At 33.8% G+C, this 15,237-nt stretch overlaps 1 protein-coding gene across 1 annotated transcript in view; it reads right to left on the reverse strand.

The window, feature by feature from the left end:
* Positions 1–15,237, reverse strand: part of XPR1 (xenotropic and polytropic retrovirus receptor 1) — a 203,463-nt gene that overhangs the window by 163,828 nt on the left and 24,398 nt on the right. Inside the window, exon 2 of the mRNA XM_044757779.2 lies at positions 13,871–13,922. Within this exon, the coding sequence (XP_044613714.1) occupies positions 13,871–13,922 (52 nt within the window). The remainder of the gene's footprint in view (positions 1–13,870; positions 13,923–15,237) is intronic.

A 15,237-nucleotide genomic window follows, 5' to 3' on the forward strand; every position in this document is an offset into this window, starting at 1 on the left:
AAAAAAAAAAAAAAAAAGAAAACTGAAATTAGGAACACAAACTTCACCCTTCTAGCTCCCTAACACACAACCTACAGATAAGAATAGGGAGAAAGAGGTCCTCCTATATTTCACAGCCCTATTTCGGATAGTGTTGTGTAAGCACTTTTAAAAGGCAGAACCTCCCAAATCCAAAAGCCACCATGGATAGTTCTTATTTGAAAAACAATTCCACTATTAAATAAACTATTTCATTCTATTCAAAAGTGAACAAAAAAACCCATTCAGGTTTTCTGACCTTGTTGCTTATTTTTCCAATTACTATCAAAACAAGAAAAATTCTATCCTGACAGTTATTTTTTTGATTCCCCAAAATTATATATCTTAAATATGAATGCAAGGAAGGATCAAAAAAGAAATATATTTCTACAAGTGACATACACTGACTGAAAAATTAGCTAGCAAAAACATATGTCAATATTATCATAAATCTTGTTTTCAGTTTAACTAAATTCCATTTAAGAATGCTCTGTGTCGTGATAAAGGTGATGGTTGCACAACACTGTGAATGTACTAAATGCTACTGGATTTCAGTACACCTTAACATGGTTAATTTTTAAATATGTCAATTTCACCTCAAAAAAAAAAAGAATCCTTCTGTGCATATTCTGGGTTCATATAGCTAGTTAGAAATTATGAATCTGCTTTTTCCAATACTCTTGAAGAAGGGAGCATGTGGCCCTATTTATTGCTGGCAGACAATTGGAGGACCCCCAACATGGAAAAGGACACAACTAGAAGAATCATAACAGTAAGAGAGCTGAAGACTAGATGGTACCATACCTAAAGCCTGCATTCTTCTGGACTTCTAACTGTGAAATCAGTTAAAAACAGCACCAAGACTACCTACTTTTGGATAGTGCTGAACCAGAACGAAGAACTCATAATGATGTCTAAATTCTCATTTACATTAGACTAATGGCCCTAAATGTTGGGGTATACTGGTCTGTCTACCAAATAAAGTCCAACTTTTAAAAAAATTTAAGCTCCTTGGAAATTCGGCCTCATTCTTTCAGTTCACTGTTCTCCTGCAACGACCCTCTGTTTCACTTAAAGTGCTCTACTGAATCTCCCCTGAATGCCTTATGTACTTGCATCCCGTTGGTTTTGTCCTGTTGGTCCTCGGTGCCTAGAAGGCCCTCTCCTACAGCTGTAACTATGCTTCAAGAAGCAATTCAAACCCCACTCCTCCATTAATCATTCTTCTACTACTTTCACTGTGGATAAACTGCTCCAGAGAATATCTACCTAATACACTGTGTTATTCTTGTATTGTTAAAAGTCCCTCTCTGCTGTAAATACCCTAATTTATTTATCACGTCACCAGTGGACCATATCATATATTTCTTTACGTAATAGACTAGCTGTAGTCTTTTAAAAAGCTAACAACCCATGGTTCTATTAAGACGACAGAGATCCTGTACCAAAAAAATAAGAGTATAAAAATAATAAATTTTACAATATAAATTACCTTATTTTATTCCATTCTTTGTAAAAGGAATGCACAAATTTAGCTATTTCATTTTCTCATTATAACAACCAACAGATTCCTTTGTGAATAGCCTAATAGAACATATGTTGGAATTGCAGAGCAATTGTGCAACAAAAGAAACTTTTAAATATCTCTAATCACACTAGATTTGCAATGCCCTGATTCAAAGCATAGATATTTCAACTTCAAATAAGATTCATGTGTCTTGGGTATACAGACAAAATTAAGTGCATGTGATAACACACCAATATAAATACAATTTCCTTTTCCAACCTCACCGGTGCGCACCTCTTATAACAAGCACATAGGTGATCAATTTCTCATCAGGAAACAGAAATTGGCACACAGTCTTGTAGGTGAAAATTAGGTTTCACCTTTCAACCTTCACTGAAGAAAATGGAAATTTAATCAGTATAGGTAGGCTCCCTATGCCCAACACTCTAATCTCAAACAGCTATACTTGTGGTTACCATGCCTAAGAGTATTATTCAATCCTAAAAATCACCACAGCTCACCTTTTCAGCTAGAGCAGACACTTTCAAGTTCTAAGTATACTAAGAATCTAAGCTTTAAAGAATGAGGTATTTTATCTTTAAAAATATATATATATAAAATATTTATAAATGTGTCTATGTGCATGCATGTGTGAGTATATATTATGTATATATTATGTATTTCTTTCAGCTGAAAAAGAAAACCTAAAACAATGAATAACTTAGTAGCAATGACACTTTGAAAGAAGTGCCCATTATGTGGCTTCTAAAGGAATTAAGACTCATTGGTTATCACTAGAAGAACCAAGACTCCTTGGCAAATGGTTGATCTCAGGTCACAGGCCGCAAACATATAAGATGAGTCTGGAAAATTTTATCATATCAGATAGAAAAGAAGCTATCAACGACTACAACGAGGGTCATATTAAAACGACTAAGGAAATCACCTGAAGAGGCTCTCACTGGGCCAAAGTTGAAAATTTAATCATTAATAAGGATAAAAACTACACTGGACCAGGGGCCGGCCTGGTAGCATAGTGGTTAAGTTCACACACTCTGCTTTGGCAGCCCGGGGTTTGCAGGTTCGGATCCAAGGAGTGGACCTACACACTGCTTACCAAGCCATGCTGTGGCGGTGTCCCAGATACAAAATAGAGGAAGACTGGCACAGATGTTAGCTCAGCAACAATCTTACTCAAGCAAAAAGAAGACTGGCAACAGATGTTAGCTCAGGGCCTATCTTCCTCACCAAAAAAAAACAAAAAAAAAATAAAAATTTTACTACACTGGACCAAAACACACCAAATGTGTTTAAATATATTAATTCATTATGAAACTTAAAAAAAAGTCACTGGTCATCTCTAAAAATGTCAAGAACCAATATTATTTTGAAAATTAGAAAATAAAGGGAAAGAATTAGGCAACCGCCCTACCCTTCCTATACAATCTGTAGCTAAGGCTAACCAGTGGATGAAGGAAGTTTCTTTTTAAAGAATTCTGGTTAATAAAACACAGCAGCATTAGAATATCACCACTTTGTAAACCTTAATGAATTCATGGATCTAGGGCTAGGCAATGATCTTCCATAGCTAGTAACATTACAAAGAGAGAAACATCTGATGATGTATAGCCCTAACAGAAGTACACACTAGCACCTATAAGGTGTTCTTGGGAAAATATATACATACATAATATTTAGTTTGAATTAGATCAAGCCTCTAGATTTACTACAAATTTACAGGAAATACAGAGAACAGAAACCACGTTAAGGTACACCATAGAAGTACAATCAGTAAAATCTAGACTCTGGGAGACCAAAAAAAACAAACAAGCCAGTTTGTTCCACCAAATAATAATGATAATAAGATTTTAAAAAGGAAAATAGAAAACGCAAGAAAAATAAAAGAGTTGGAGAGGAAACCTATATAGAGCAGCTCTAACCAACAGAACTTTCTTTGATGAGAGAAATATCCTGTGCTATCCAATATGGTAGCCCCTGACCTCATGTGACTACTGAGCACTTGATATATAGGTAGTGTGATGGAGGATCAGAATATTTCATTTTAATTTTAATTAATTTAAATTTAAATAGCTACCTGGGGCTAGTGGCTACCATACTGGGTGGTGCCACTATAGAACAATGGAGAATTAAGAGACTTATTAATCAATCACAACATACCATATGATGGATCTTATTTGAGTCTTTCTTCAAACTAATAAATCTTTTTAAAAAGGATAAAGTAATTAGAGAAATATAAACCTCGTCTGATATTTAATATGAAGACATTACTATTAACATTTAATGTGTGATAACTGTATTTTGGTAATGGAGGCAGAGACTATCCTTGAGAAACATTTACAGATAAAATGATGTAATTTCTGGAATTTGCTTCAAAATAATCAAGGAGGATGAAACAAGATTAGGTATTGTATTGATAATGATTGAAGCTGGGTGAGGGGGTAAATGGATTCTGTACACAATCTACTTTTGTACATTTTTGAAAATTTCCATAACAAAAATTTGGGGTGGAGGAGGGGACATTTACTTTGTGTGCTAGAAAGGGGTTTGCTTTTTGGTTTCCCTAAGAAAGGATACTGGAAATACAAAAGAAATTCTTAAGAGGGATGGTTTGGAATAATTTGTAGGTAACTCCAGTTAGAGGCAGATAAACTGTCCTTTACTAAGTTTTACACAGTCAAGTCTGACTACTAGCTAGGTTTTCATTTTCTGGGTGTCATACCTGAATTTTTCTTCGACACCATTTGACTGCTTCTTTCAAAGCAGGTAGATTAGAATGTGAAAGCAAATGCTTCATTTGGACCTCTAGCTCTGGTTCACAATTTGAACAAAGAACATTACAATGTATTTTTTCAATTTACATTTAGGAATATGGTAGGCTTAAAATACACCCCCTCCAAAAGATATCCACGTCAAATCCTCCGATTCTGTGATGTTATCTTATTTGGGAAAAGGGTCTGTGCAATATAATTTTGGATCCTGAGATGAAGCCATTCTCAATTATCTAGGTGGCCTTAAACCCAACGAAAAATGTCCTTAGATACACAGAAAATGAATAGAGAAATGGAGGAGAAGGGAGAGATTGAAGTGAAGTGGCCACAAGCCAAAGAAGCCAGCAATCACCAGAAGCTGGAAGAGACAAATTCTCCTCCCCAAATTCCAGGAATGCAGCCCTGCCAACACCTTGATTTCAGATTCTTGCTTCCAGAACTGTGAGAGAATAAATTTCTCTTATTTTAAGCCACCAAGTTTGTGGCTAATTGTTACAGCAGTCACAGAAAACTAATAAAAGGGATTATCTACTCTTTCAATTATTGACTACCTAGTCCTTCCTCAGATTGCCTCAATAATTAGAAGTTATTGTAAATTTAAATGATTTTTAGAGTACCTTCTCCATTTTGAGGTCAGGAATTCTTGGTTCTTTTATTCAATGATGTATACTCTCACTCAGTGCTGGAAAACTACTCTCTGATCCTAACTTTCTATGGTTCTTTCTACCTTTCTCATTGGCATTCTTTCATTAAACACCTAAGGGGACCCTGCCTAAAGAAAACAAAAAAGAGCATAAAGTGGAACTTCCCTTACTTTAAACTCTGCCAGTTTTAAGCTTCAACAATTGTTCCAGTTTTCTAACAGCTAATTTAGGAAATTTTATCTGGAATCACCAGATTGACTCTTTTGGTATTCTATCTTTTCCTCTACCGTGTAGAATATATACCAATAATCCTAGACCTTTTTTGTTTCATGATTTAATATTTTGTAATTATCCCTTCTCTACTTTATGACCGTCTCTCAAACTTAACAATAAAAAAATAAATAGCACTGTGTAATAATTGATACAGTGCCTCTATAAGTTACTGATTTTTACAAGTGAAGGAAAATTTTAAACATCAAAAATATTTTAAATACTCTTCGGTGTCACAAAGAAAGGATTACAAGATTGTGTTCAAAATATTTCTTCTTCATTTCTTCTAGGTTCCTACCTGTATGCTACTCAAAGCTGTTATTATTTCTATCAATAATTTTACTACCTATTTATATCATCTGATATCCTAGCAATGAGCATTAAATTACATTTAATTCTCTTTCTGTGAAACAGAAGTAGATATTTTGTCAGCTTGAATAGTAATGCTATTTACTATTCAGAACCACATCTTTCCTATTAGTGAACTAGTTTGAGGTTGGTGGCATCTTTAAAGAATACATGTTTATTTTGAAGGTAATAATACTTGTTATCTAGAAGTTGTCACTTCCACAATACAAATGAAGATGCAATCCTTTTCCAGAGTAAACATGAAATAAGCAGACCCTTCAGAAATAACTCCATTTCATGGCTTTGAATATCAATCAGGTCTTTACATCCTTTCTAAAAGAAGTTAATGGAGGACTGAAAATATTTCATTCCTGAAGAGATGACAATTATCTTGTTGCCTTGGCTCTTGTCTCAACTTCCACTCTTAGCTATCTACATTTTTTTACGGCTCTCAAAACAAGGTTGCAGCAGCTACAAATGAATCTAGCATTTCATTTTAGGGGTTAAACTCTCTACTAGTCCCTAGTACACAGTCTTATCATGCAACATTAACCCACCAGAAGCAGAAGGATTTTTAAAAATCCACAATACATGACTAGACAAAATAACACTAACAGAAAAGTGGAACTGAGAAAAGATACTCTCCTGCTACTGTCCAGCTGAAAATGTAGCAAATTAGATATGGCTCTCCCTATTATAAATATCACATGATTTCCAGGTCAGAAAAGTCACGTAAATAATTTTTTAAAGAGGTGATACAGGATAATGAAATGGAAAACTGGGGGAAGGGGAGACAGAAGATTATAAATAACATGAGAAAAGTAATGTATTATGAATGCATAGATTTGACAGTAATCCTATATATGCAAAAACTACTTCATGAATTTTAGAAATGCAATTCAGTCTTCTATCCTCTAGAACTAAAAAGCAAGCTCACATCTGTTAAAACAACAAAGACCTGGGGACAGAGGTGAAGTAGAAGAAGATGCCTGAAGTGGACTCTGTCCTTTCGAGCGTATAATCAGAATGAATAATTTACAAGCATACTTTCATCTTCAACGCCACTAAGAGCTGAATTCTAAGGAGCTTAGGGAGACTGTAACACATCTGCTAACCAAGTTAAATAAGCAGAGGGAACAGAAGCAAAAATTATCTAACAAAATCTGTTCACAAGATTGGGAAGGGAGTGGGAGAACTAAAGAAGAAATGGCAGAAAGCAGAGGTTAGTCTAGTTGTGGTCAGTGACCAGTGACTTATGTCCTTAGCTGTTATCTGTTCACTCCATTTCAGAAAGTCAGATAGCCGTATTAAGCTAAGTGAATCAGAGAGCAGTATTAACATTAGCTATGTATACTCCCCAGCAAAAGGAATACTTTATAAGATAACAAGGGAGGCAAAATGTGAGAGGAAAACAATCAAAGCGTCAATAGGTCTTTACATTTTAATTCAAATAATCTCTATATTCCACTCAGTAGACATATATGAAAAAAATCAACAATTCATATATAATTTTTCAACTCTATGCCTATTTTATGTATCTTTGAAAGGAGGCATACCAAACATGTAAAATCATGGGAAGTCGTAATTTAATGTCTTACAAAAACTATATGGTCACTAAATACCTTATAAAATATAATTTCTCAGCAATCAGGAGAAACTTTATGCTTGGCATCAAGACAATACAATGCCACAAAAACACGAAATCTTTAAACTAGGGATCTCATATCATCACTGGTTTTAAAGAAATGCTACATGGGTCACCTCAGACTATACCTTACAAAATTACAGTGTCAGCATTATAAAACAACAATAAATGATACGCTTAGCAATCTAATCAGAGGTAAAATTCTGCATCTAAAGATCAAGAGAAGTTAAAATTAAAAATCAAAAGACCAAAATAAAAACAAAGAAGCAAGCTAAGCTTAATTTACTCTTTTTTTTCCCATAAATAGTACACTGGCTTCAAGGAAGACTGAGGGAAAGGATTCGTTTTTATTCCTACACACTGCTGTGCTCAGCAAATATTTTAGATACCAGGTATGAAACAGTAAAAAAAAAAAAAAAAAAAGACAAAATCTCTGGTCTAAAAGGACTTACATTGGTTCAAGAGAATTAATAAATCAATGAAAAAACACAAGATATCAGAAAGCGACAAATGCTAAGCAAAGAAATAAATAAAACAGGATGATGTAATATAAAGTAACTGAGTGGCTATATAAGATGGGATATTCATATGGCCTCTTGAAGGACACAGCCATGGAACGATCTAATGATTCTTGACACAGGGCAAGAGCAAACGTCCTATTTAAAAGCAAGCTTGGCCTGATGTAGATACAGAAAGAAAGGCAATATGACTGAAGCCGAGTGAACAAGGGGGAAACGGCAGCAAGTGAGGTCATAGACATAAGACCAGAAATATTTAGGACCTTGTAGGTCATTATAATACATTTTTACATTACACCCTTGGATTGTAAGCAGTAGCCTTATGAAACTCACTGTTACGCTATTTGTAAAATTGTTTTGGGGGATACTACTCACCATACCAAACAAAACGCTCTTCATGAAGGTCCAAAGGAAGAATTTCTTTCAAATCTCATGTTTAGTAAAAGCTGGTCTTTTTCTGAGGAACTGGTATAAATTTGCCTTATGTGAATTCTGAAATTAATCGTGCTCTTCTCTATCTTCTGAACTCCAGAAAATTCAGTTGAATTTACAATTAGATTCTGACAACTGCATATAACCTTATGGCATCTATTTATTTTAATAAGCTTTTTATTTTAGAACAGTTTTAAATTTACAGAGAAGTTGCAAAGGTAGTCCAGAGTTCCCATATACCCCTCACCCAGTTTCCCCTATTAACGTCTTACATGAGTATGGTACATTTGTCACAATTAATAAACCAATAATCATACATTATTAACGAAAGTTCATGATTTACTCAGATTTCTTTAATTTGTACCTGATGTTCTTTTTCTGGTCCAGGATCTTTAAGGTAGCTATTCTATAAATTAAATTTACTGGAGCTTTATCTCACTGTTCTATCTTTATTTTCCCCTTATTCTAACCTCTGTAACTACTGTTATCTAATATATTTTATCTAATTCTATAAACCTTCCCCAATACTTCTGGGAACTACATAGAGTAATAAAAAAAAATTAGTAGAAAGAGATTTCTTGAAAGATACAAGCTAACTGACACAAGTCAAACAGTTCTGTATTATTCAAAGTAAGTCATGCTTCATAAATCTTTTTAAAATACAGAGACCAGGGGGCCGGTCCCGTGGCTGAGTGGTTAAGCTTGCACGCTCCGCTGCAGGAGGCCCAGGGTTTCATCAGTTCGAGTGTTGGGCGTGGACATGGCACTGCTCATCTTGAGCCACGCTGAGGCGGCGTCCCACATGCCACAACTAGAAGGACCCACAACTAAGAATATACAACTATGTACCTGGGGGCTTTGGGGAGAAAAAGGAAAAAAAATAAAATCTTTCAAAAAATAAAATAAAATAAAATAAAATAAAATACAGATACCTAAGGAAATGTCCAATTAAAAATTTTATCCAAAGATATCGTTTGGATAAAAATGCAAAGTCAATATAAAAAGTCTCTTTATGTTTCAATATGAGTTTAGTCTCTGGAATTCTCCTTTTGTTGTCACATACAGCATTAGTAATCCTGATTGTCTTTTCTGAGCCACGCAACCTTGGCTTGGTCTCAGATAGCACAAATCTAAAACGAGGGTTAGGCAAAACAATCTTTTAAAGACCCTTTCAATTAGAAGTGTCGATGATCTCTTAATTCTGTGACCTAAGTTGACTATCAGATTCTCATATTTTTCCATTATAAGATGGAAAATGTTCATGTTTCTAAACAAAAGATACTACATTTTAAAAAGAGGATGGCAAAATAAAGTTTGAAGCTTTACTTGAAATTAATTCAGAGTAAAAACTAAAATAATTAATATAGTGTATAAATTATATGAATAGTGCATAAATATATATGTACATAAATTATATGTATCAGTAGTATCCTGGGGAAGGGGGAAGTTCCCCCAAAAGAAAGATATGAATATTTACCCAAGTAGATTAATTCCATAAAGTAACTCAGACACCAAACAGAAACAAAAAAAGCATGAGAAAAAAGGTGAAAATACATCAATTTATATTTTCCACTGTTCTCTATCAATGAAAATTTGACATAGTCATATTTCGTCAAATTTGACTATGTCAAATAGGTATTATGATTAAGAGTTCTGTTTTCATAACTACAATAAATTGTCTTGCATCGAAACAATCCTGATTATTAAGGTGTGACTGATTCACTCATGGGGAACCTCTAGTTTACAGCTTAATTTAATCTGTCCCAAATACCCAAATACCAAATACCTCAGTGACAGCAGGAATTGTAAAAACACGTTACAGTTTAAAGGTTTTTAGCATCATTTTCCAAAAATTCCTCAAAACATTACTCCCTGAAGGACTGACTCTAAGGACTCTAACTAAGTGTGTGTCTGCCCCAACACATGAAAAAACAAATCCACAATTCTAGTCATTTTAATACCCTTATTCTACTGTCATGCATGCTGTTCTACGAGTCTTTATGCAGAAAAAGCTAACACAATAAACAGTAAAATGTGTGGTTATTTATGCCACTATTTGAAAATCAACACATTGTATAAGCTTTAACACAGAATTTTAAGTCATCTTCTCAGTCATATACTCCCAAATGTAAATGGTTACCAAAAATAACAGAGATTACACAGAGTAGGTCATGATATATATATCAAAGGAGATTAGATATAAAGTGATAAAAAAGAATGCCTGAATAAGTCTTTAAGCATTCTTAATCTTACATAAGCATTGATATATTCTTATATATTATTTCAGAATATGAGCATTTCCCAGTTACAATCATAAGAAATTTATTTTAAATAAAAATAGAAACTATTTTTCATGAATCAATGTAAAAATAGTTCATGAAATTCACTCTCAAAAGATGACTGAAGCAAAATAACCATGAATCTGAATGTTTATTTGTTTGAGTAATAAAAGCAACTTTAAGTAAACACTGCTTGATTTCTTAACACACTAAAATTATTTTGTTTGATTGGTTTACTTTCAAATGGGAAAAAAGCCCACTTTATCAATGAAGAGTAAAGGCAGTATCTCAAAATGTCCTACCAAATTAGAAAAAAATAATTCACAGTATAAAAAATAGTGTCTGTGGTAAACTTCTTATCAACAAAAACTTTCATATACTATGCCTTCTATCTAATACACTTTTATCAAATAAACCAATCTTCACTCTCCATCTTAAACTAAAGTAGTGTGAAATATGAGAAAGCTACTTATTTTAATATAACTCATCTTAAGTAACAAACCAGCAAAAATGTTCTTACATTCTAACAATGATGTTAAATTATAACCATTTAACATATGTACATAATCAGTACAGCTATTACTTAGATTCGGTTCAATACAATAAACATTGTAAAAATAAATGTCCTCTAGATGCTATAAACAAACAAAAAATACTCCCCATATGCTAACAGAGTAATCAAACTATCAATGAACTTAAGAAGCCTATAAACCCACTGGTTAATTACTGTGTAAAAGAAGTTAGCATTAACCATACTGACCTAAAATTATTTTAAGATTTATGGCAGGAGTTCTCAACTTTGGCTTTAATATTAGAATCACCTGGGGAGACTGTCAAACTACCAATACCCGGGTTCCACCCCTCGATCCAATTTTAATTAGCCTGAGATGGGGACCAAGTATCAATATTTGTAAAAGAAACAAACAAAACACAGGTAAATTGAGTTAAATGTGCAGCAGATTTGAGAACCACCAATTTATGGTATGCTACAGTTTTAAGATTAAAAGAAAACTTTCTCACTGGCACCAAAGGTTTTAAGTCTACTAAAACCTCAGATGTAGAAAAAAGGAGAGTGAAGAAAAGAGAGAAAGACAATATTCAAAAAAATAATGGAGGTCTATTGAACTTTACTTCCCTTTAAAAATGTTAAAAGTTTAAAGTCTTATTTTGGACTTTGTTGATATATCTGCTCATGTTGCATTACTTTATAGCTAACAGCTAAATAAAAGCCTAGAGATACAAACTCAACAGCAAGAACAAAAGAATGACAGAAATAATCATTTAAACTTAACACCGTATAAAAGATAGTAAGTTAATGTAGTATCACAAAGCAAATGAGAGACAAAATTATAGTCCTTTTAATAACTTTTTCTAACCTCAATACTACATACAATGTTTCTTTAAACCACTTTCCAAGACCTTCAATTCTCCAGTGTCTGAAAAGAGAAAATTTCATTTTAAGAAGATAAAAACTACACAGCTCTAGTCTGATTATCTGAGAGTAGAAAGAACAAACAAGTGCAGAATATTTCCCGTATGAAAGCAGCACATACTCTGTAAGATCAGCCTACAATACTCCCTATTTCTAACGCGGTCCAAAGAAGTTAATGTTTCTACGCAATAAGATAAAGGAAAAGTTCTTAACTATAAATATTTGTCATTTTAGCATACTTTCACAGAATTCAATTTTTCTCTAGTAACTGCTAAAAGTATATGAAAATTACTAGCAACATGATCTAGCATGGAGGGAGGAATAAAGATCATCATAACTTACAACATATCTCAGAGTATGTTTGTTACAAATCAGATGGTAAAACTTAAAAAAAATTAAAGTAGGTCAATCTGACAATAAAACTAAAAAAAAATACATTAAAGCAAGTTACACAAGGTGAGAGAATCAGTTTAACTTCCATGTAATTTCATTTTTCTTACATTCTTAAAACATTTTGAGGAGGTACACTTTAGAACACATAAAATAAGAGATAACAGGGGCTGGCCCCGTGGCCGAGTGGTTAAGTTCGCGCGCTCCGCTGCAGGCGGCCCAGTGTTTCGTTGGTTCGAATCCTGGGCGCAGACATGACACTGCTCATCAAACCACGCTGAGGCAGCGTCCCACATGCCACAACTAGAAGGACCCACAACGAAGAATATACAACAATGTACCGGGGGGCTTTGGGGAGAAAAAGGAAAAAATAAAATCTTAAAAAAAAAAAAAAACAAGAGATAACAACCCAATAAAGAACTAAACATTTTGATAAATCTTTAAGTCTCTTCATTTATATATTAGAAAATTAAAATATACTGTAACCCAAATTCAGTGACATATTATAACACTAATATCTAAGTGCCAATACCCTGGTAAAGATTTTGAGATTTTGAAGAGAGCACATTTGAATTCAGAATAGTTAGAGATGAAAGATGTATATTTCTATGTTATCAAAGACAATGAGATTTTTCATTATAGATCCGTAGTTTTATTAAACAACTTCAGCACCTGTTATATGCCATAAAAATAAGCCTCCAAAAGACTGTTTCTAGAATGACTTCATAGAATTCCAGTTTGGTATATCATGAAAATATAAATCTGTACACATTAGAATATTTTTGGCATACACTTTTTCACACTCCTCTCTCCTGAAAAAATGTGATGCAAAATTTTAAAAGAATACCAAGCCTCAGAAGTTACACTTCCTCAAGAAATAGTTGTTGAATTAGCTCCTAATTATTTACTGATATAAGAACTCCTAAAACTTTAATTTACAAGTCTCCAAACCTATCAAAGGTTAAACCCATAAAGAATGAGCTGGTGAGCAGAAGCTGAGGTAACAGAAAAGAAAGGATCAATAAAGATAATTGGAGAGAGAACCACTGTCTGTAGGTCAGTCATTTTATGACTGTCAAACTGTGCACAAGCATACACATACACGATTATAAAACACACAGACACACAGAGTAAATATGCTCCATTGTTTTACTAGTCCCAGTCTAAAGACATGGCATAAATAGAAATGAAAAGCTGTGATGTCCAGACTAATTATGGACTAATGATTCACTGAATGATGGAAGGAAGCAAGGATGGATGGAAGGATGGATGGATGGATGGAGAGAAAGTTATTAAACTACATCAGGGCGGGGGGGGGGGGGCACAACACAGATAAGAACTTTGACTCTAAACCAATATCTGTGATTCACAATACTAAGGTGATTTAAGGATATTAAGAGATCCTTCAGAGACTAAATGTGAGCTAAACAAAAAAAATTTTAATTGAAATACAAAGTAATCATAATATATATTATAAAAAGCAAAAAAAAGATCTATATAATAGGGCTGGTTATATTAGTTTTATACTGTGCAGTTTAAATTATCTTTCCTTAGAAAGAAGTTTTATGCAACTAAATGTAGGGGTTAATGCATCTTACCTTCCACAGAAGGTGCCTGGTCCTGAGCTGAATACAGCATATCCTTGAAAGCCTATTAAAAGAAAGAAAAGAAATACATGAAATCCTGAGTAATCTTTAAACTAAAAGCATTTGAAGCTTTTCTTTTGAATTACTTCTTTTTCAATAACCAAACAATGACCACATATGGTTCCCTAAATTAAGAACTTAGTGAAATACTTCAAATAACTTTTAAAAAGCTAAAACCCAAATACTATACTTTCATGTCAATCCAGTACTGTCCAATCTTTAGGACAAAAGCTAATCTGTATGCTTTAAAAATTAAAAGCCATTTGAAAAGAATAAAAAATCACCTGAGAGATCCTAAACTCTCTTGACTAAAAGAAAATAGTGATAGAAGCTGAGAATAATGGTCCTAGAAGAAGAAAATGGAACACTCCATAAGAAAATACGAAATGCTGGGAAAAACATTTTTTTAATTGTGATAACATACGTAACATAAAAATCACCATCTTAACGATTTCAGTTCAGTAGTGTTAAGTACATTCATACTGCTGAGTAGACTATCTCCAGAATTCTTTTCACCTTGAATACAAATACTTCTCAGTGGAGGTCTGCAAAGTCCTCCACAAGAGTTCAGGACGATAAAGATAGTACAGGTTCGGGGGGCTTTTTTCCAAACTAGTAAATTAACTAACAATCATATTTAGGTAATTTGGATGGTTGCAGTTTGGTCTCTCAATAAGCGGTTTTGAGATAGGAATGAAAAGCATTTCTCCACACCTATCAAAATGGGAGAATCAATTAAGTGGATAAGGCTCTAGAGCTGAAGAGCTGGTCATAAGCTTAGGTGACTTTATCCAGTCCCATAGCTTCAAAGTTTTAAATACCATCTAACCATTAGCCACTCTTAAATCGGCCTTCCTCAACCTCAGTACAAATGACATTTGGCCAGATAATTCTTTGTTGTCAGGGGCTATTCCGTGCATAATAGGATTTTTAATAACATCCCTGGCATCTAGACACCCACTAGATACTAGCAGCAACCCCCCTCTCCAAAGTTGCGACCACCAAAAACATCTCCAGACACTGCCAAATGTCTCCTGGGGGACAAAATTAGCCCTCCCCAGAACCACTAGCAGAGAGTCATTAAAGCATATAAAAAACAAAAAAGAAGAAATAAACCTCCAGGGTAACCCACTCTGTATTCAATCTAGTAAATTATATTCTTCCCTAGTGAATTTACCATTCACTTTAGATTAGTGACCAACCTGTTAGTTCCCTGTCTAACCAAGCCTGACAATATACAGTAAAAAAGATTCCCAATGAAACGAGGAAAATTAAAAATTTTAAATCAATGCATTTTTGTTCATTTTAACCTATATTTT

The sequence above is a fragment of the Equus asinus genome, chromosome 25, assembly GCF_041296235.1.
Source record: "Equus asinus isolate D_3611 breed Donkey chromosome 25, EquAss-T2T_v2, whole genome shotgun sequence".
NCBI classification, from domain to species: Eukaryota; Metazoa; Chordata; class Mammalia; order Perissodactyla; family Equidae; genus Equus; species Equus asinus.